The 23066-nt window shown below is 34.7% G+C and overlaps 1 protein-coding gene across 1 annotated transcript; it reads right to left on the bottom strand.

Annotated features, from left to right (window-relative positions):
• Positions 1-8007: 8007 nt before the first annotated feature.
• LOC127793564 (uncharacterized) lies at positions 8008-14328 on the bottom strand. The gene is made up of 3 exons (XM_052324326.1): positions 13991-14328; positions 9177-9507; positions 8008-8363 (listed from the first exon to the last, which is right to left on the bottom strand). Exons 1-3 carry the CDS (start codon positions 14136-14138, stop codon positions 8153-8155), a joined length of 690 nt encoding a protein of 229 aa, XP_052180286.1. The 5' UTR covers positions 14139-14328; the 3' UTR covers positions 8008-8152.
• Between the last annotated feature and the right edge of the window lie 8738 nt (positions 14329-23066).

Here is a 23066-nt window from a genome sequence, read left to right as displayed (position 1 = left end):
TCTTAAAAAAATATAATAAATTTTTTCTTCAATCCACCCCTATTCTCTATCATTCATTCTCTGTTTTAAGATTATTATCCAATCATAATAAAATAATTATATTATTAACTAAAAATAATAATTATATTTATAATATTATAATTATTATTCAAAAATATAATTATAATAATATATTTAAATCAGTAGTATAAAAATATTAAAATAATATAATACTATATAAAGAAAAATAAAAGTACAACAATATATAAAATGATGATAAAATCGAGAATTGTGCAACACACAATTTTCTTAAAACAGATTTGTCGCCTCACCGAAAGTGCTAGAGGTTAATTGGCGTCTATTTTTGAGAATACAATGGTTTATAGACGAAGAAATTAGCACTAACTTTAGAGTCTAACAACAAACTAGAACATTAGTTGAACATTAATAAAACAGGAATAGTATGAGAAGTTTATAGAATAATTCTATTGAGAATTCTATTCCCCTTTTTGAAAGAAAGAACCCATTATTTATAGAGGAGAAAGAAGAAGATCAAAAGAAGGAAGTGAGAAAGAAAAGGAAAGACGAAAAAGGGGGAGACGATTGCTGAGAAGGGAGGCTGCTTTCTTTTTAAAAATATAATATAAAATTTAAATAATATTATATCTTTATAATATAATATTTTATATTATATTAATCAAATAGTAATTGCATAGTACCTCATAATTGAAATCAGTCAGCCGCCATGCATATAGTGTGTCTGCACAATACACGCATAGTGTATCCTCATAATTCACGCATAGTGCACAAGTAGTACACCCCTTATTTTTTCTTTTCTTTTACTTTTATAATAATATAAATTATGCATTATATTACACATGCTCTAAAAATAATTTTTCAATCAATTTTTCATTCACCCATTTATCAATTTTAACATGAGAATATTACAAATTTTCCAACAATCCCCCACATGAACGAAAATTGATGGAGAAAATATTTTGACTCAGTGATAGTGTTCATCGATCAAAACCTGCATAGGATAGGTAAGTGTAATCCCTTAAACATTCCCTTACAAAAATATATTTACTTTACAAATTGTCTACTAAACATGATGTCCTTGAATTGTCATGTTATTAATGTAAATAATAACATATCTCACATGGGAATTTTCCTATCATTGTTTAGTTCTCATGATTATATTCATTTTGGCCATGAACATCAGCCTTATTCTACGAGAGTTTTTTAAAGAATTGAGCCCTATACAATTTTTCTTTAAAGCAACCCCACTTCTTTCTCACATAGGTGATTTCTTAATTCAGAGTAACCTGCTTATTTCACTCAGAATTTCTGAGTTAATCATTAAAGCAAACATCGCTATCATTTTTTTTCACAGGTACCACTGTTTCATTATAGGAATGGATAAGAGGGTAAAACCCCCCACAGTGACCTAATAAAGTTTTTACAATTAGGTTGTCCCTTTGAATCTAGATCTTAGGATCTCCAGTCAACTAGGTTGGGTTTCCATTGTAACAACTTATTCTTTCATGGGCTTTAGTCTCATTCCCCTTGACAATTTTTCAACTAACTCTCTATTCAACCCTTTGGTCAGCAAATCCGCAATATTATCTTTTAACTTCACATAGTCAATAAAGATAATTTCGATTAAGAGTAGTTGTTTAATGGTATTATGTCTACGACGTATTTATCTAGACTTACCATTATACATATTACTTTATGCCCTTTCAATTTCAAATTGACTATCACAATGTATACATATTGGAGTCACAAGTTTTTTCCATATTGAAATTGTTGGGTTTCTTAGCTCCAAACACAGCAGAAATTTAAAAATTATTTAGATTAACCAAACTCTTTGGCTAATCTTGAAACCCAAAATGAACGGATCTAGTTTGTAAATATATAATCTTTTTAAGAATATAAACATGTAACGAAAATCAAATCTTTTGGTTATCCGATGAAGAATGAATGAATCTTTGTGCCACGAGGTATTACCCACCCTCTATAAGTGATCCACACCAAAGAGAAGCTTCAATCGATGTCGATGAGCTCGCTCCTTCGAACTCCTTGCATCAACTATGCACGATGTAATACCCCATATTTTCGTAAGATTGCCACGTATTTTAAGTTAGTTTAAAATATCGAAAAATTAGTTTGATAGTAAAATAAATCGTCGAATCAGCTGCAGGGAGTGCCTTGGAGCTTAGATACCTAAGGACAAAGATATGTCTTTGACAAGCATCTCAAAACGAGATTTATGACCCTGAAAGAAATCAAATTAGAGATGATTTTCGGTACATTTGTGAGTCGACTTGAACGACCGAATGATGATGAGGGGCTTCCAAGAAATCCACGGAACCCTGAGGAGGCTCTAATTTTTTGAATAGAACAACACTTAAGTGGTTTCGAGATGAAACAAAAGGGTTATGAATGTCTTGAGAGGGAAGTTCAATTTTTGAGCCAAGGGCAAAATCATAATTTTTAGTGTAATTCTTGAAACCTTTCCTAGGGGCATATGGGAGATTAAAGATAAAATCTCATGATGACTTTAGAGATAAGATGAAAGCTCGTGATGACTTATTTGATTTGATGTGATTTGATTAAAGAATATTTTAGAACATTTGGAATGATTAAAGAATATTTTAGAAGATTTGAAATGATTAAAATATCTTGGAAGATTCAGAAAATATTTGAAATGATTGTGACTTACTTGGTGGCCAAGTTTCAAAGCCTATAAATAGGGTGTTCATGGCCTAGGATTTCCTCATTCTAAGTTGTGATAAATTCATGCTAGACGAGAGTGTTTCGAGCTTAGTAGATAGAAGGCTTTTGTTCCTAGAGAAGAAGAAGCACTTGGGCAACGCGTGAAGGCGTGTGAGAATGTGGTTTGGTCAGAAGACTTGAGGATTTGCACAAATTTCAAGGAATCTCGAATTAAGTTAAAGTGAGACTCCTATACTCCAAATCTTATTTTTGTTCTCTTATGTGAGACTACTATTGCATGAAACGTGTTTTGTGTAACGTTTTTGTACGCAAAATCATATTGTTCTCTTACGTGAAATCATGTTGCATATATAAAATGTAATTTCTTGAAAAATATATGTTGTTGGTTTTCAACTATTGCATTTATAAAATTCATGTGGCCATACTGTTGTACCTATATGTTATTGTTTGGGGGCAAAAGTCGGGATATCCTCCGAGAGGCACTATGCGTGCGCCATCGAGAAAGCTTTCGTGGGGAAGACCGTGAGCCTAAGGGACGGTGGATATGGTGTTTGCATGAATTCTATAAGGTCGGGCCGAGGTGACATGGTTAGGGACCTCTCAAGAGGCGTTGTGCATGCGCCATTGAGAAAGCTCTCATTGGAGGAAGTTCACATGTTCACGAGGCACTTCGAAATAGTCCTCGTTATTTTCTCATACATTTTATATCTATTCATGCATGTATATAAATTGTTTTGGAGTTCTTACTAGAAGGTTCATCTTTTAATTGGAATATGTCCCTAGAATATTTAAACGTTCCAGCTTTAACAAACGGCTCTAAGGGAAATGAGGTAGTTGAAGAATAAATTTGTTTTGTTGTTTGTAGCATGTTTTAGCATATCTTTATGTATGCATGAGAAATTCAGTTGATACAAACCTTAATATGATTTGGTTATGTTAAGGCATTTGGTTATCGCTTTCAAGAAATGATATCCATGTAATACGTTTGTAGACGTCTTAAACGATTTCTTATATTATAAATAAAGCATTATGGTTATGTACCATATCAAGTTCAATCTAGCTTTTGTATTCGTAACTATATCACCTGTCTTAGGTATTTGTTTATTGGGTTTGTTAGGCTGAGAAGGTGAACATTAGGGTTTCTGGAAAATTGTGTGATGTATATCAATGGATGTGTTGTGAAGAAAAAGAAGAAATTCTTGAAATCCTAAGTTATAACACGCTCAAAAAATTTGGGGTGTTACACAAGATCTAATCCAACACCTGAAAATATGATTGGTTTTTCTCAAAAACCAACTTTCTCTCTTTAGAAAACCAAAGCGGTTGTAAGGCAAAATGGAAAACTATTTTTAAACCCTAGTCAAACTAGGGATTTATAGAAAACCCAAACATATTATAAACATGTTGGGCCAAGGCCCAACCCATTTGTGATTTTTTCACCTTATTTTACTTTTTGCTCATTTTGTTGGCATCCCGTGGATTTTTCCACGAGTGATAGTTCACCCCAAAAATCCACAAATTCTTTCGAGCTCCAAAAATATTTTTCAGTCCCACTGAAATTTCTTGAAACTTCTCTTTATTTGTGCGTGACCTTATAGGTTCACTATGAAGATGGCAAAGGGCAATTTATAGAATCCTACACCTAATAAAACTCTTTAATTAAGATCCTTAAGTTATTTCATCTCATGACAAAAAATTATTATCTTGCTCTTAGACCAAGATTGACATCTAGCAACATATCATGGCCCCCATATCATAATGAAATGCAAATAGCACTTCTAATGAACATTTCCGTGACAAGTTTCAGTGCTATTCGATCCCTCTATCATAATGCCCAGTATAGTCTAGAAGTATGGTAAAATATCAAACTTCTAATAACCAACTCTATGTGTATGAATGTTAAGTCCACAACTCATATAGTCGAATTAATAACTCTTATTAATTCTCAACTATCCGCGTTAGCCAACGACTCCTCAAGTTGTGGTTTCATCATTCACATAGGGCATATACCTTTTAAATCTTACTAAGGTTGATAGATTTAATTTTGCGTACTCACCTACCTTCGTATGATTCGGATCATACTCAATAACCACCCTATTAGAGACCCATCTTACTGGACCCCGTATAGTGACATCAAAGCATGACACTCCTCATACAAGATAACTGTGATAGCTCAGGAAAAAAGATTACTAGCACATGTCGCCACCTAGAACTCCCAGTTGACATTTAGTAAAAATTACCATTTGGGTGTTTTCAAGTTAGGTCATTCAGTGAACTCATTCACCAATGAGCACCTAGACACTTGCATTAGTGTCACCACACAAGTAGTCAGTGAAATCAACTACCCTTCTTACGAGCATATATAGTGTGTACCGGTCTTGACGGTACTATAAAGGCCCCACTCTATAGTCCTATGACCATAAATAGTTTAAGAATAAAGCATCGGTCATTCGTTCTCATTAGTATGATTTCATCATAACTCGATTGACATTGCTACATTCTTTGGGATTCATCTAAATAGTAAAATACAAATATGAACGTATTACCACATATTAAAAGAAAAATACTAATATTAATCAAAATCTGTCCAAGATTAATTAGAAATACAGCCAACTCACGACTCTTATGATTGGCTCCCAGGTTACAACTCTATCAGGAATATCCTCTAAAAAGTGGCATAGCCATTCTGCCTCTTCGCCACATTTGTCTAAGGCAATAAATTCAGATTTCATAGTGGATATGGTTATAACAGTATGTTTAGAGGATTTTCAGGCCATGGTTGCACATGCAAGTGTGAATACATATCTACTTGTAGATTTCGAATCTTTTACATTAGATATTCAATTCGCATCATTATATCTTTCTAGGATAGCTAGGTATCTGATGTAGTGCAGCAATAATTACGAGTATACCATAAGTACCCAAGTACTCTTCCTATTGCTTTCTAGTGATTAACATTGAGATTACTCGTATATCGATTCAATCTACTAATTGCATAAGCAATATCTGATTTAGTACAACTTATGAAATACATTAGACTTTCAATTACTCTAAAGTACTCTACTTGATAAATACTTTCACATTTATTCTTGGATAGATGAAGACTAATGTCTAATGGTGTTTTAACCACATTAGAATCATTCTTATTGAATTTCTCAAGAATTTTGTCTATGTAATGTGGCTGATTAAACTCATAGGACTCGATGACTATATATGTCGGATCAGTCTAGGGTGATTAAGATGGCATATCGGAACTCTTTCCGATATCAAAAATTCCTTTTTGATTATATGTGCCTTGGCCAATGACTCCCACAATCACCAACCGACTTAGAACACATAGGATGTTTACCCCCATCTAATGGAGGATAATGGATCCCAACAAGGAACAAATGTCTCCATACACCACTACACAAAGACCAAACAAAGAGCATCTCCACCTCTTACACTAGATGGTTCCACTCAACAGCAAATTTTGCTAGATACCCCCACACTCTTAAGTATTTGTAGGATGGTCTCCTACTTTTCCAAAGTTCATATGGAGTCTTTTTCTCCTTCTTTCAAGGTATCTTATTTAAAAGATAATTGTTCAATAAAATTGATATATCCCACCAAGTGGCTCAAAGGTGGTGGGCAACTCCATGTTTAAGCAAATGTACCTTGTGACACCAGTGTCAATCCACCATTCCCTCGAGTTAGACCCAACCAAGTTCACCTCAAATTTCATGGTTGACATGCTTATATTGAACACATCTTCAATCATGGTATCCATTACATGTGTCTCATAGGCACTTGTCTTTCTCTTTCGAAGTCTACATAAGAAATCAGAATGCTTCCATGTATCAATTGCGTTGATAACTAGCATATCTGTTTCATCCTCCTTTAATTTAAGAGTATCTTTAGTCAAGAATCTCACAAGATTCAAAGTAGTAAGGTAAAACAACATCTTTTGATACCACCTCTTGAAATTCAACCCGTTGAATTTCTCAGGCTTTTTGCCATGGCCTGTAAGCACAACAACAGATATCTAAGCTACAAAAACATATCCTAGCGCCACATTATTAGAGGTTTCATCAAAATTCATAGGGGTAACCATCACAAATCAAAACTTCAATGAGTAAATCTATTTTAAAATTGTTAGAAAAATATAATAAAATTTTTCTTCAACGTACTCATACTCTCTGCCCTTCATTCTCTGTTTTAAGTTGTTAGTCAACCATAATAAAATAATTATATTGTTAGTCAAATAATAATTATATTTATAATATTTTAATTATTGCTCAAAAATATAATTATAATACTGTATTTAAACTAGTAGTACGTAAATATTAAAATAATATAATACTGCACAAGAGAAAATAAAAGTATAACAATATAGAAAAGGATGATAAAATCGAGACCTATATAACACATAATTCCCTTAAAATAGATTCGTCATCTCATCAAAAGTGCTAGAAACTAATTGACGTCTGTTTTTCGAGGTACAACAATTTACAAACTGAAAAATTAGCATAAACTTCAAAGACTAATAGCGAACTAGAACATTAGTTGAATACTATTAAAATTGAAAGAGGATGAGAAGTTTAAAATTATGTTAAGAATTCTATCCCCTTTTTCCAAAGAAAGAACCCTCTAGAGAAGAAAGAAGAAAGAAGAATAATGGAAAAAGGAAAAGAGAGAGAAAAAAAAGGGGGCAATGGGTGACAAGGGAGGAAGTTGCTTCTTTTTTAAAAATATAATATAAAATTATATTTTTATAATATAATATTTTATATTATATTAATCAAATAATAATTGCATAATATCTCATAATTAAAATCAATCAGCCATCATGTCTACTCAGTGCGCACATGACGCACATATAATGTACCCTCATAATACACGCATAATGCACACATAATACACCCCTCATTTTTTCTTTTCTTTTACTTTTATAATAATATAAATTATGCATTATATTACATATGCTCCAAAAATAATTTTTCAATCAATTTTTCATTTTAATTTGGACATGAGAATATACAAATATTTCAAATTTTCCAACAAAATGTTGGGTACTTATGTGTCATCATCTATGGACACACGTCACCCATATGGTACAGGGGAACTTGGATCTGAAAAACAAAAGCAAAAGCAAGAAGCGCTAAAGGATCCAATGGTTTTAAGTAAATTGATCATTTTGCAAATTATAGGAAACTTTTACTGAACTTGGCACCAGCCAATACTGAAGAAGGCGAAAGACTAGTACTGAAGGGCAATAGAAACAGTAAAGGGGGAACATCACACAACACATGCCTGCCCATACAACACATTCTCCTTCAACAATGGCAAAATAGCAAGTTGATCATATCTGCTTCTTGTTATACTGAAAACAGGTATGACTTACTGTAGTAACAAGGCTATGTGAGGACAAACTTCACAGGATTAAAAGCATCCCTCATAGAGTAATTAGTTTCCTATGCACATCTCCACCGGTGGAACTTACGTGTCCATCATGGTCATGATCGTGAAAAACAAGGGTCAATATTCCAACTAAACACAGCACCGAACCTACAAGCAGCTTGTCATAGCGCTCCACCCAGTGAAACTTCAGTTGGCTTGCTCCATAGAATGAGAGTGCCACCAGCGAGGTCATTACAGTTATGGTGCTGCAAATCCAATAGTATCACGTTGCATCAGTCTTCAGCAGGCGTTCAAAGTATCTCAAAGAAAACACAAGTTACTTGCTACAAAGCAACAGCAGTTCAGGAAATAGGTCAGATAAGATTGGACCGGTTGAAGCATATGACATTGCAAAAATAAGAAAATTCAGCTGGTGTAAGAGACCTCACAGAAATCCAAATAGGCAGTATCAACGTTGTTAAGACAAGAGCAGGCACGTACAGATTACTAATATCCTGTAAATTCTCGTGACAGATTCTGAGATTGCTGATCTATTAATCCAAAGTCCAACCTCCATACCCATACATGTTCTTGAATCAGACTGGTTGAGGTTTTAAGTCACAACCGTACCACAAACACAAACAACAGAATAGGGAAGTTTTTCTTACATTAGCATTTAAAAATGCATGAAGGGAGGGACTTTAATCTATAATCAGGCAAAACTGGGATAATCTAGACTTGTATTCCCATAAGAAAACTTAAAAGAACAGTGATGGCACTATTATTCTTACATATGCCTAAAACAAATAACTCTTAACAGTTATAAAATAATCGTAAAGGGTGCATAGGTCTCAATTGTTTCTGGTTTGTCTACTTAATTTCATAAGACAGTTTAATAAGCTCATGAGTTTGCTTCAGCAGCATGGTAGGTCGCTAACAGATGTTCTATGCTTCAGCATTGTAAAGCATGCCAAAGATTTCAATATGTGGCTTGCATTCTTCACTTTAATTCACATGTTTCTAACATTCTAAAATCAAATGGAAAATAACCATTATAAAGTCAGTGTCAATACAAGTACCTGAATAGCAGCACTATGATAGCAAGCACCATCATGGATGATGAGTTCCCAACAGCAAGAAATACTGGAAGAGTGGTGGCACAAGGAGATAACGCAGGAACTAGGACAAGCCCAGCCACAGCCATTTTTTCCATCGGTTGATTGTGGGAATGGCTGTGACCACCACCCTTTCCAGACAGGAATAATAAAATATAACTGCCACCAAGAATTACAAGCATCAATGAAGCTAGTTTATGCACAGTTTCCTCGCCAGCAATAGTGTTTGTTATGGTAACTGCTGTTATACCGAGAAGCGAAGTGGATAACACATGCAGAACTGCTCCAAATGCAGCTGCATGATGAACATTAAGTTAAAGATAGGCATGAATAAGAACACCAATAAGTACTTTCTAAATAATGGCTCTTTCTCATCTCAAGGATAATGCTGAAAATACTTGAGGTTTAAAATCTAACTTGTTGAGGATTTCAATTTTTATGATTTCACTCATGAATGGAAACTAGCATCAAAAGACTCACTAATGTTTTCAGGAAATAAAGGGAATTTTTAGAGCTAACCTAAATCAAATTAAAATACCCTTACATAAACTGTAAAAGTGAGTTACTAGTTATCTTATGAAACAAATTATTAAGCCTGATTGTTATTTCAAAGCACTAAACACCAAAGAATTGTAGCCTCCCAACAATCCATAGAATTGTAGTTTCTGAACACCAAAGATTACTCATGCAGTTCATATAGAGTTATAGAATGCCAAACTCAGTAGCTTCAAATTGTGCTTCAGCTCTTATACACTTAGTTTTTCAAATAAACGCCCTCTGTCTCATCGTCAAATCCATGTGGTCAGTTGTCAAAGTTACACCTTTAGTTCTTTCTACAGCATTAGGTTTCTACTTTGTTGGCTGGTTTTCTTTTTTTTATAGACCTTGTATTACAACTCTTTTAATTACCAAAAAGTTCTTCAATCCCGTTCTCCTTTCCTTTGACAAAGAAAATAAAACCCAATATATATCAAGCTCCTACAGTACTATATAATTTCACAGGTAGTAGAATCTCACAACCATGCAGGTAAAACATATGAAAAAATTCTATTTGGGTTTACCCAAATTGTTTCTGGAGTACAGTATTGATCCTTTCTAGGTAATGGATTGTTGTATCATTTACATATTTCAAACTTTATCTGCAGATCTCAATGACATAACATCTACAGATGAGGAAAAAAAAACAAAAAGTGAACAAAAATAAAAAAATAAGAACAAAAAAGCTCTAGAGTTTCCCATGTAACACAATCCATCAACTCTCAGTTCTTGAGGAAGAAGAAAGGCAAGAAAATGCAACAAATCAGAAACATAATGAAAACTAATCTGAATATTTAACAAACAAATAAAAGGATAACTTACTTATGAAATTTTTATTAGACCTAAAACCCAATCATGAAAGTGCTAGTGACCTATTCTAGCATGATCCAAAACTTAAATATCTGTAGAAAAAAAGGGTAATCTGAAATGGGAGTTCCAAATCCATGGCCCTACAACTAGAAGTTTGCAACATGAATAGAACCAATTTGCTTCATGATGGAGCAAGAACAACACGAGATAGTTAAAATAGTGATTCGGTTAATAATCCAATCAGGAAAAAGCTTGAACACGAGCCTGACCGAAATTCAAAGCTTAAAGTGAATAAGAAACAGAAGTACGGATTCAGATCGTTAGCAGTGCCCTTTGACCGACCAGAGCTCTAGAAAATGGAGAGAATCAATTCGCATAATACTAGCACAAAAACAGGGAGCAAAAAAGTGGTAGTAACATAATATAGATGGTGTAGGTACTAGCAATGATCATTTCAGACAGATTGTATAATCATCTGTAGCTAGAGATAAAGATTCTAATATTCCATATTTGGACCATGCCATGTAGGTGAAGGATTTAACAGATAATAATGCTACATTATTTTTGAAAATTCAGATCCAACAGTGTTCCCATCAAACCATAGCTAACCCAATGGCTTCTTAGCTCCATGTTATAAGTTAACAAACTCATGTCCAAATATTTTCTCAAAGAGCTTATATATTAAAAGACTTTGATGATAATGCTAATTTTTCAAAAATTGTAGGGGGGAGGGGTGGAATGATTTTAGAGTTAACTTTAGGTTTCAGGATTATTATATTGTGATAACAGCTAAACTGCTAACAGATACTTATTTGTAAATGGATCATTGCTAAATGCTCAATGTATGACAACGTGCCAAGATCTCCTAGAGCACAAGGTGCAGTATAAAAACACAAGTCTAACTGAAGTACATGCATGTTAAGCTTGTATTAAATATGCTTAGACTAAAAGCAAAGCAAAGAAGCTTAACTTTTTGCTATATCAAACAACAAAGCTAATAATCCAACTAAAAATAAGGTCTTTTTAATTGGTAAAGGCATCAGCCCTTCTACATTTTGCAATTACGAAAAGCTAGTCACGAGTCTTATGTATTTTATAATTTTGAACAAGAACAATTAAGCATTAGGCTTAATTATTTCAATTGTTATCAACCAAATGCAGCGTTAGATGAAGTCTTCTCTTCCAATTTGTACTCCTATAAATCTACATGGCAAGATCAAGGATGAACAAGACATATCTGAGCCCCATATCAAAAAAATCAACACTCAGATTGCCAAATTGGTAACAGTGTTTGAAGAAGAAGAAGAAATTCACATTTGGCAACAAAGAAATTTTCTCACAGGCAGAAATCCTTTTCTGTAATTTACATTTAATTGCAAGTATATCCCCAAATAATATCATCTTGTTTAGATAATATATATCAAGACCTTGATCCTAAAGGAGTAAGAAAATCTAACACCCGGTCGTACACTCAGTTACTTGACATTCATAACTGGTGCAACAGACCATAAGCCCCTATCTCTAAATATAACTGACCAATAATGATTTTAAAACATCAAACATCTAAAAGACAGTGAATATGATATAGCTTAAAAATAGTAACAGTAGAATAATAAAAGGATAACAAAAAAAAGACATAATAGAATCATAGATCATGAGAAAAGGGGTGCATTTCTTGAGCTTGGCAGACTAAAGGTATGAGTGGAGGGGCTTTATGTGGACTGACCAAATGGCCCTCTTGGTAGAATAAGGCACATTCTTGGAGCTTTGACAAGGTCAATTTTTTCCAAGGCCTAGACATGTTGCAAGTCTTTAACTAAAATGAGTAAACAACTAAACATTGCTTAGACTCACTTCAAACTATTACAAAGAACTTATTATGAAGTAAAATGAAGCTTAGAGGTGCATTGCCACACCATTATACAGTAGACTTGTGAACTTTTACAATTCAGGTGCACTTTGAAGAGGGGCTTGACAACCATGCAAATTAGAGAAACAAATTATTTGTCCATACAGCATTTTGTGAAGCCACCAGCAAAGAACTTCAATGTATATCTAAAACAGAAAAGGCTACTTCTAAACCTATACAAGTGTCCACTTCCTCAAAAGTTGCTTCTGCACTTGAAACCCCTTAGCTATACCCTCTCTTTCCCAAATTCGCACAAGCTGCAACAAAAGAACTTCAATGTGTCTGTACAGCATTTTGTGAAGCCACCAGCAAAGACATACATGACCAAATAAAACCACTAAATAGATAATGACCAACAGTTAATATGATTTAACTATCTCCAATTTGTCACATTCCTCAAGGATAAGTCCCAACACATGGCATTGGGATTATGGGCAGCAAAGGAGACAATGGGTTGGGGCAAATAGGAGAGCTTTACCGTCACGATCCAATCCCACATATTTACAAGAGGTTTTTTGCTCCCCTTGTTCCATGGTTTTCCTTACACCTAAAAGATGAGATGAAATAAGATTCTTTCATACCATGGTTAATAGGAATCCACCACCTCCACTACCCCTAAGAAAAAGTGATGAGTTGAAAACACATTGAGGTAATAATAGAACAGACATGAAACATTTCTTCTCTCTTATGAAGATTCCTATTCCAAGGAAAAGACTATGGATATGAGATGGGAAGAACAAAAAAAGGGAACTAAAAGAATAATTCATCTCCTTTCCTACAAATGATAGAAATAAATAAGAATACAGGAGAGAAACTCAGACACCTGATTGCTTTCCCAAATAACATCCCTGGATACTAATTTAGAACCCCACATAGAAAGGTTAAACACAAAAAGCGTGCAACTGGTGTCGTCAGCAAAACCTACACTTAAACATGTGGCTGTTTTCTAATTTGTTATGGAGAAAAATGAAGTAATGCATGTAACAACACATTTAAGGTGGATAGAAGGTAGCATAACAATTTTATATCTACTCCTAGTATGGATCCGGGCCGCCTAATAATTTGATCAACTTCAAAGGACATTAACTAGTTCAGCAATTTGGGCAAAGGCTAAGGCAGTTGAGTCTCCAAACAATTCGATACTTAAATTTCCTATATCTTTCATTATGTTCAAATGCCAAAATCTTTCCACCACGTAAAAAGTGGAATAAGATCCAAGACGGTACCATCCAGGAATTGTATTGGAAACAACATTTTTCACCCCACGTCATCTGTTTGACAGCCTAGAAAAACCTAGCAAAAGAGTAAGAAGAAGAAAAACAAAAAAGAAAAAATTGCGTCCAAGAAACAATCTCCGTTTCGTTCTCTTCATCCCTAACCTCCAAGAAAAAGAAAGACAGCATCACACGTAGCATAACATAACGAAGCTAATTTCGTTTCTATCTTCCAAATTATCGGGAGACAAAAGTCATTTCAAGACAAAGAAGTACGGAGATCTACAGATACATGAAGATATACATACTGACGAGAAGCGTGCGAGAGAGAGTCCATTTCTGAGCGCGGCCGACGATGGAGAAGGGAAGCCAATGCGTAGGTATGAAGGAGTGAAGCAGCGACACGGTGGCGATTCCTCCTATTGTCGACAGATCTTCCGCTTTGATCCCTTCCATTTCCGCTGCTTCCGATTTCTGTAATAAATTTGCCTCGAAGATTGCCAATTCCGCAATTCGGATCAGTGCCGGAGATCGGGAAAGAGAGATGAAGCTCACATTACGTTTGCAATTGGCAGAGTGTTTCAGAGACGTTCACTTCTCTTCGCACAGGAGGAACTGTGGAACGTGGATCTTGGATTTTTCTTTTTCTTAGGTTTATATCCTTCCTTTTTCTTCCTAATTTCGTATTTTATTTTTACTTCTATTCGTTTCGGGAAAATGCTAAAGAGCCCGACAGGCTTATCGACGGATTTACCGAAAGAGAGCAAAAAGATAATTTTGCCCCCTTTTTATGAGCCGCTCGATAGGCCCATCAAGCCCTTTAAAATGATTCTTCGTTCCAACACGCAGAGCGCTTGTCCTTGCAAGTTCCGTAAATTAAAAAAAAAAATACTATACTTAAAAATAAGATTGATAAATATATCTTTCATAAATTGGTATGATATATATAAATTTATAATAAATTTACTATCAAACTAATAATAAATCTACTTGTTACTATAAACTATTACTAATTTTTATTATAATTATGATAAGTTTGTGTATGTCATGTTGTCATTTGGGAAAGGTTATTTTTCAAATTCATTTATGAATATAACATTTCTTATACAAAAATGGGTAAAAGGTATCTAGTGATATTGTACTCTTGTGTTTGAATTTTGATGATGAAAAATATTGATTTTACATATATGCCCTAATTCAATTCTAAAATGTGTTTTAGTTTTAAATAAAAATTAATTTCAAACACTTTGCTAAAATACAAATCATTTCTCTCAAGATATATCGATGAAAATTGGAAAAACTAAGTCTCTATCTCAATAGAATTTCCAAAATTTTATTTCAAAATCAGTTTTAAAATATTGAAGAAAATGGATCAAAATGTTTTTAAAAAGAAAATGACAAGCTTTCGACCGATTAGTTCTATGGAACTGTCAATCGCTTTGCTCCTTACCGTCGACCAGCCTAAAAAAACCTGTAGATCGGTCATTTTTAAGTTCTCGACCATAAGCGATCGATAACCACTGTCAGTAAACTAGTCAACCATTTTTGGTCTTGTCAACTGTTCTTATTCCTAGCGTCAAATTTTTGAACTAACTTGTCGACTGATTATTTGAAATTATCGACCATTTTTGTTGTAGAAACTTCCAACAACTAATTCATCGATTCATTTAATGAGCTCCAACTAACACTAACAGCCATATTTTTAGAAGTACTTGTCTTTCTCTATAAATTCAAACTTGATGGTGCATTTATGGGTTTAGAGAATTTATTACAAAATGTCCAAGTGCTCAAAACTTTCAAGTGCTCAATTGTTCTTTAAATTTTCTCTTTTAAGGCTTTGTTGCTTCATTGTATTTATTTATTTTCAAGTCTTGTATCACTTTGAGATAACTTGTAATTGAGAGGTTTATCTCTCAAATTCTCTCATTTTGTTATCTTGTTGTAATTTCCTAGCAAGTGTGCAACAGGTTCTACATTGATAGTAGGAGGATTATATTTTCTAGTCTTGCGTACTAGAAGACCTACTTGTGATCAAATAAGAGGATATTAAAAGAGTATATTAGACCATTTGGCTGAACTATTATAAATCATTTGTGTCATTTTATTACTTTTACTCTTTATTTCATATATTGTGCTAAGCAAACCCTCGTTTACACTCATTTGCTTTAAAATTCTTATATTTTACCAAAAAAAGATTTAAAGTTCAATCAATTTTTTAAAATAACCCAAATTCACTCATTCTTGAGTTGTGATGTCATTGTTATACAATTATATCACCTAGGATTATTGTGGTTTAGCTTATTTGTTTGTGTATTTTTTTTATCATTAAGAAATGACTTTAAAAGTTTACCTTCTCTCTTTTTGGTTCAAATTTCTCTTTTATTATGAACAACATTAATTAGATTTAATTAATAAAATTTTATTAAATTAAAGTTAACAAAAATAAAACATAAATAAGTAGCTAGTAAAATCAACCATTGAAAATAGAGATGGCAAACGAGCCGGGCCGGCCCGCCACCAAGTGGCCCGCGGGCCGGGCCAAATCGGCCCGCTTAAAAACGGGCCAGCAGATTGCTGGCCCTAGCCAAGCCCTACACGGGCCCGCGGGCCAAACGGGCAGCAGGTAGTGAGCGAGAGAGGGCGAGGGGCGAGCGATGGCAACTGAGGGGCGAGGGCGGCGAGCGAGGGCGAGGGCGAGACGAGGGCGAGGGCGGCGAGCAAGGGCGAAGGCGAGACAGAGGGCGAAAGCAAAGGGCGAGGGCGAGACGAGGGCTAAGGCGAGGGAGATACAGAGGGCGAGGTGAGGGTGAGAGCGAGACGAGGGTGAGGGCGAAAGCGACAGAGGGCGAGGGCGAGATTAACGGGCCAACCTGGCCAACCACCATTTGGCCCGCCGGGCCAAGCGGGCCGGGCCAAATCGGCCCGGCCTTAAATGGGCCAGCAAAATGCTGGCCCTAGCCCGATGACGGGCTGGGCCCCAACGGGCCAGCCCGTCGGGCCAAGCCCATTTTGCCATCTCTAATTAAAAACAATCTGATAATTTGTAAACGATGTGTTGGAACCCATTGTTTCTAGCAACGATGGTTCCATTAATTTTTGAACAAAAAAAAAACAAAAAGAGAATAACCTTATATTACTGACAATTTGTTACGTTATCTTCTTTTTCTTCGCACTTATATTGATAGGTTCCAATGACTTTGGAAAGCATCGCAACTAATGATCTCCATAATTTTCAATCATAAATTCTAAATCTGAAACCAAAGAGAGAAGAAGAAAGAAAAAGGAGAATGAGGATAATAAGTTCAATTTGGCATTGATTTGTTAAACCCATTATTAATTTTGCCATTGATAAAGTTTGATTATTTGCAAATCAAACCTATCACCGCTTGATTTGGCTAAAAATAAATAAAATAAGAGAAAGAAGACAAATCAGTAAGTTAAAAATAAAATGACTAAGGCCCTGTTTGTTGCAGCTTAAAAGCTACAATTTCTAGCTTCTAACTTTAAAAAAGTTGGGATGTAGTGTTTGTTTTAGCTTATAGAATTCTAACTTATAGCTTCTACTAGCTTTTAGAAAGGATAGAAGCTGGCTTTTTCAAAACTGGGGTACCCCAGTTTTTACAACTTCTGCTTAAATAATTACATTTTTATGACAATTTTGCCTTTATTTTTAGCAAAGAATTACCCTCTTGTCTATGCAATCATGGGTTTTTCTTCTCCACCGCTATCTCTATTTTCAAATCTCTTCATCTCTCTCTATGCTTTAATTAATTTTTTTATAACACTTGAAACTTATACATATACACTAATTAATTTTTAAATTATCATTCTATAACTATTAAGGGTATTATGGACAATTATACAAAAATAAGTTATTTTACAGCTTATGGTATCAAACACCACACCTACTTAACTACAACTTTTAAGAAGCTGCAGCAAACAGGTTCACAACTTATTCTAAATTTTAGAAGTTATAATCTAAGAAGCTATAAGCTATAATTTCTTTAATAAAGCTGCAACAAACGGGGCCTAAATAGCAAGTCACAAAATTTAGGAATCCGTGTTCGATTTTTAACCTTTTTTTTTTTTAATTTGAGAAATTATACTAACCTTGTATCATCTAATATAAAGTTTGAAACTTATATTATCTAATACTTCTCATTACAAATGATTGATAATTTTTTTAAGATGTGAAAAATATCTTTTCATTAAATCTTCTCCCCACATCTATTTTTCCCTCTAGTAGTTAGGTTTTTCATTAGTTATTTATCGTGACTTTCTCTCCCTCAACTATTTTTCTTTATATATTTCCCTTTCTTTCTCTTGTCTTTCAAAGTTGACAAAACTCTATTCTAATTGAAACTTGATTGACTCTATAAGAGAACCGCAATCACCATTAAAGTTTACCCAAATGACCATTATTGTCTTATTGCTTGATCGTCGTTTTTTTTTTAGATTATACTAAAATAGTAAAGAAAAAAAATTTAAGAGCAAAATTTTATGTTGGGTTTTAATGACAATGAGAATCCTAATAATTTCTTAAATGAAAGGGGAGGTCTACAATTGTACCAAACCTTAGGGGGCGGTTAGTATAAGTTTCTATAAAAGTCTACAATTTTTTAGAATTTAGAATTATAATTTTAACTCATTTGTAGTCAAAATTTGGGAATAATAAAAATACAATAACATATAATTTATTATATACATTGTTTTACTGTGTTATTGTAATTTTATATAGTATAATTTGTAATTATAAGCTTGTAGATTATTTTTGTTTAATTTATAAAAAAACAATTGGGGGCTTTGTGTGACCGACAGTGGACAGGAGGAGGCAAGGGCGCTGTTGTTGGTTGAGTGGAGAAATGGAAACGGAGAAGACAATAGACTGTTAACGGAGGGAGAGAACGGAGAAAGAGCCTGTCCTTGAGTAACAGTGCTGCTCACAGCGCCATCACTGGCAAAGAGGAACCAGAGAGATCAGAAAAGGTCAATCATTGCGGCCGATGGCGAAGCGTCTACGATGACTGCTCGGCGGCGTGCCATTGCTGGAGGAAGATGGCGGAACCTAAAGCGGAGCAAATGAAAAAGAAGAGGGAAATTCTATTGGAACCCGATAAATTCCACTTCATAACCGGCTCAAGTAAATTTTTATTTTTACTCTTTACAATTACAAAAATTACTATTTACAGCCCATAAATTTCCAAATATACCCTCATAGCCACACCATTTCTCACATTTCTTAAACAAACCCTAACAATCTTCAGCCATTGTTTTGCGAGGAAGAAGAAATTGGACTGAAATCAGGTACACCTTTTGTTCAGTGATTAATTTCTTCAATAATTGCACATGGCGTCATCGCCATCGGTCGCGATGGCAGCCACCATGGCCGCCATCGTCAGGCACGGACCTCCGCACCACGAGGTGCGGCTACCACCACCATTGTAGCTGATGAAGTTGGCCATGGTGGCTACCATCGTCGCTGCCAGGGTGGGGGAGAGGGGTTTCTGAAAACCCCGCATCGCGAGGTGCAGGGGTCCGAACCCGTTCCGGGTTCTCGAACCTGCAATTTCGGGTTGAAGAAACCAAAACCAGAGATTTATTAATCTATTTATTTTTTTATTTTTTTTTTAGTTTTGTGCCATTTGAATTTTTTTTAAAATATCATTGATTTCATATTAATCTCACATGTTATTTTTTATATTAATTATAATTTTACACTTCACCTTTCTAATAAATCTAATTATTATTAATCTTATTATAAACAATTTTATTTGTCATCATGCATTTAGACATTTAATATAACATTCTTATATGAATTAAGTTAATTTTGTAGTAGATTATTATTATTTTAAAAATAACTAATATGGTACTTTCATTTATAGGTATGGCACGTACTCGAGGAGGAGGAGTAAAGAGAGCTCGCCCATCTTCATCTCGTCAGCGTCCGACAGGTTCCACGAGGAGGAGGAGGGTAGAGGGCCATAATGGTCATTCTGTAGCTAATACATTTATCTTAGAGGCGCACATTTCTGAGCAGCCAGGTATTTTGGACTTATCACCTCCTAGTGCTCTAGAGCAGCCATCTACTAGTGCTCCGGACAATACTACTGAACTATTTTTGAGAGGTCCTGAAGATTCATCCATTTTAAAGAGTTTTTAAAAATCATGTTACTGTTAGCATATGGGCCGGAGAGGTAAGCAATTATGAAAATAATTTTACATTTAAATAATTATTATAATTTTAGTAATTATTTTATTATTTTTATGTAATAGAAAATAAGTGTATTAAAGTGCAATAACCATGGACAAATAATTCCTAATTGGCCATTAGAAAATCAACAACGTATTTATGATGTTGTCGTAAGATCTCAGTTGGCACCTTTGATAGAATCCACGTATCGATTTGTGAATCCTACAGTTGTGTCAGCCTTTTCAGAGAGATTGCAACCTAAAACTAACACATTTCATCTACCATTTGGTGAGATGACACTCACGCTAGATGACGTTGCTACTATTCTGAAGATACCAGTTGCTGGCAGCCCTGTATCAGTCCCTCATTTGACAAGTAATGAAGCTCAGAACTTACTTTGTCGTTTACTTGGGGTCTCAATAGTAGAAGCAGCAGGCCAGATAGCCGAGACTCGGGGACCGTATGTGAAATTAGATTGGCTGAAAAAAACATTTATAAACGTACCAAATTCAGCTCCGGATGAAGAGATCTACAATGCCAATATGACGTATTTATTATTTTTATTAGGTTATACATTATTTGTGGATAAAAGTGGTAGCATGATTTCGATTTCCTATCTTACATTGCTGGAAGACTTGAGTATATCTGGTACGTATACATAGGGGATTGCTTGTTTGGCATATTTATATAGGCAGCTAGGTATCGCGAGTAGAAGAGATGTCAAGGGAATCTGTGGATATTTAACATTACTTAAGGTAATCATTTAAATTTTATTATTCTGTGCATATTTTTATTATGTCTTTCCATATATCTTAACAATTATTTACATTGAATGTACACAGGCTTGGATATACGAACATTTTTCATTGACTAGAAGTAAACATAACTTATCATATATTGTCGAGTTGCCTAAGGTTCACCGTTGGCTTCCTGTTCGTGAGTACGATTCTTTGCAATCTTTGCGAGAGCGACTTGATGACTTAACTGAAGATCGAGTATTTTGTTCACACATTATATTTTGCAACTTAATATTGCTCGTCATTGAAATTCTGAAACATATGCAGGTCATATGGACACCATATAGGAGGCATCGTGCACAACACCCACTACATGAGATTGCATTCTTCTCCGGATGTCTTAAGTGTGAGGCGTGATTGAGCCATATCATCTGGAGAGGGTTCTGCGACAATTTGGGCATATGCAGAATATACCTCCGCCTCCATTATCCCTTATTGAAGCCAAGTGGGGTAAAGCTACGGCAACATATAAGGTAATTTATGATTTTATCAATGATAGTTGGTCTCGCTGGGATTTTCACTTATTGTCGGCACACCGACGGGGTGGATTTGCCCGAGTGCCATGGGAGTGCAGTGAAGACTACTTGGCATGGTATCATCGCATTACGCATCGAGTCATACAAAATCCTACAAATAGATCCGGGTTTGATAGAGGTGATCAAGATAAAGTGACCATTGCTGATGTGGCAAGATTAATTTTGTAATTGTAATTTTTTTAAATATATATTTTTAAATATATTATGTTTAATTTCTTATATTTAAAATAATTGTGTCTTGTAGCGCATCATGGCATCATTGTCTCCTCTTAGGCAAGTCATATCAGGTGGATCCACTCAGGATGTAGATGCGTGGAGACGGGCATGTCTTCAGGTATATGATATTTTGACTATTCCTACTGAGTCTTCTTCTACTAGGTCTCATGCATATATAGTATTTTGCGAAGCGCCTTCTAATGTGGTACGAACATCGACGGTGGTTACATCATCTCCAGCACCAATTATAAATTCACCACCTACGAGTTCAGATCCACATCATTCAGCCCCAGGCCTCTCTCAAGAGACAAGAAAAAAGACTGATGGAGATTAATTTTTTTTTTCTAATCTGAGACTATCTGTATTTGCTATAGTGAGTAGAGTCTTATCTATTTGATTGCTTCTAATGAGGTTCAGATATGTCGCCAAGATATAAATGGTGCCAACCCTTTTTTTATTTGGATTTCATTTTCTTAGTTTCTTTAAAAATTATTTTTCATAACTCGAATAGCTAACCGTGTTATCTTAAAAAGTAATTTTATTGTTACTAACAAAACTTATTTTAAATACTTATATGTGATATAAGTGATCCGTAAAACAAGATATTATAAACTTGTTTATATCAGACTCCTTTATATCATAAACTTTAATTATGGTCAATTAAATCAAATATATCTTGTGTGAAATAAGTTTGTGAATAGAAAATCTATAAAACAAGATATTAGTGCAATATCCACAAAATAAAATGCGAAAATATACACAAAAGTATAGAAAGGCTTAGATATGGACAACAAATCACCACTTAGGTAACTCCAAAAATAAGACTACTAAGCCCAATGAAACCTAGCCCCGAATCGCCCAACCATTCTCCTCTCTTGGCCGAAAGCATGGCTATCATATGTAATTGGCTGGGCTCCTCCATCTCTCGAGTAAATGGGCTTATGCCCATTTCTCCTCTAAAGAGATAGTAAATGGGCTTATGGACTTCAAATTGGGCTGCCAATAAGTGGTGATATGGGTTAATGTTTCAATCACGGGCTAAAGCCTATGAAGATTAAACTTGCCCGAAAAATCATCATCGCCTTAAGCCTTATTCAGAAACACAACCTAAGAATCATGTATCAGATAAGTTAAAAACTTACTCTGTTGCCACATCTTAACCTATTAGAGATAAAAAATACTTGAATTCTGGATATATATGGCGTTTCCCAATCACGTGCATTATCACATCGAAATCTGTACAAATTCAGTGCGACAGGTAGGGGTTTGCAAACGATTATAACCGAACCGAACCGGCCAAAAATTACTAATCGAACCGAACCGGTTGCTATAACCGAACCGAACCAACCGACAACCCAATATAATCGAACTAATCGAAATCGAAAATAACTGACTCTAAAATAGGCTACTCGAACCGAACCGATAACTGAAGTTTTGCCTATAATAATAACCGAACCGGTAACCGATTACTATATAACCGAACCAAACAAGCCGGTTCGATTGATTTGTTCGGTCTAACCGAACCTTTGAAATCTACTGAACCGGCATTCATGGATTTCTACCCGATCACTATCGAACATTTTATGTAGGAAGAAAGCATGAATTGTACTCAAACTTCTATTCCAAAAAATAAAGCATGAATAAC

Source organism: Diospyros lotus, chromosome 1, assembly GCF_014633365.1.
Source record: "Diospyros lotus cultivar Yz01 chromosome 1, ASM1463336v1, whole genome shotgun sequence".
Classification (NCBI taxonomy): domain Eukaryota; kingdom Viridiplantae; phylum Streptophyta; class Magnoliopsida; order Ericales; family Ebenaceae; genus Diospyros; species Diospyros lotus.
This window is presented reverse-complemented; position numbering and strand designations above follow the sequence as displayed.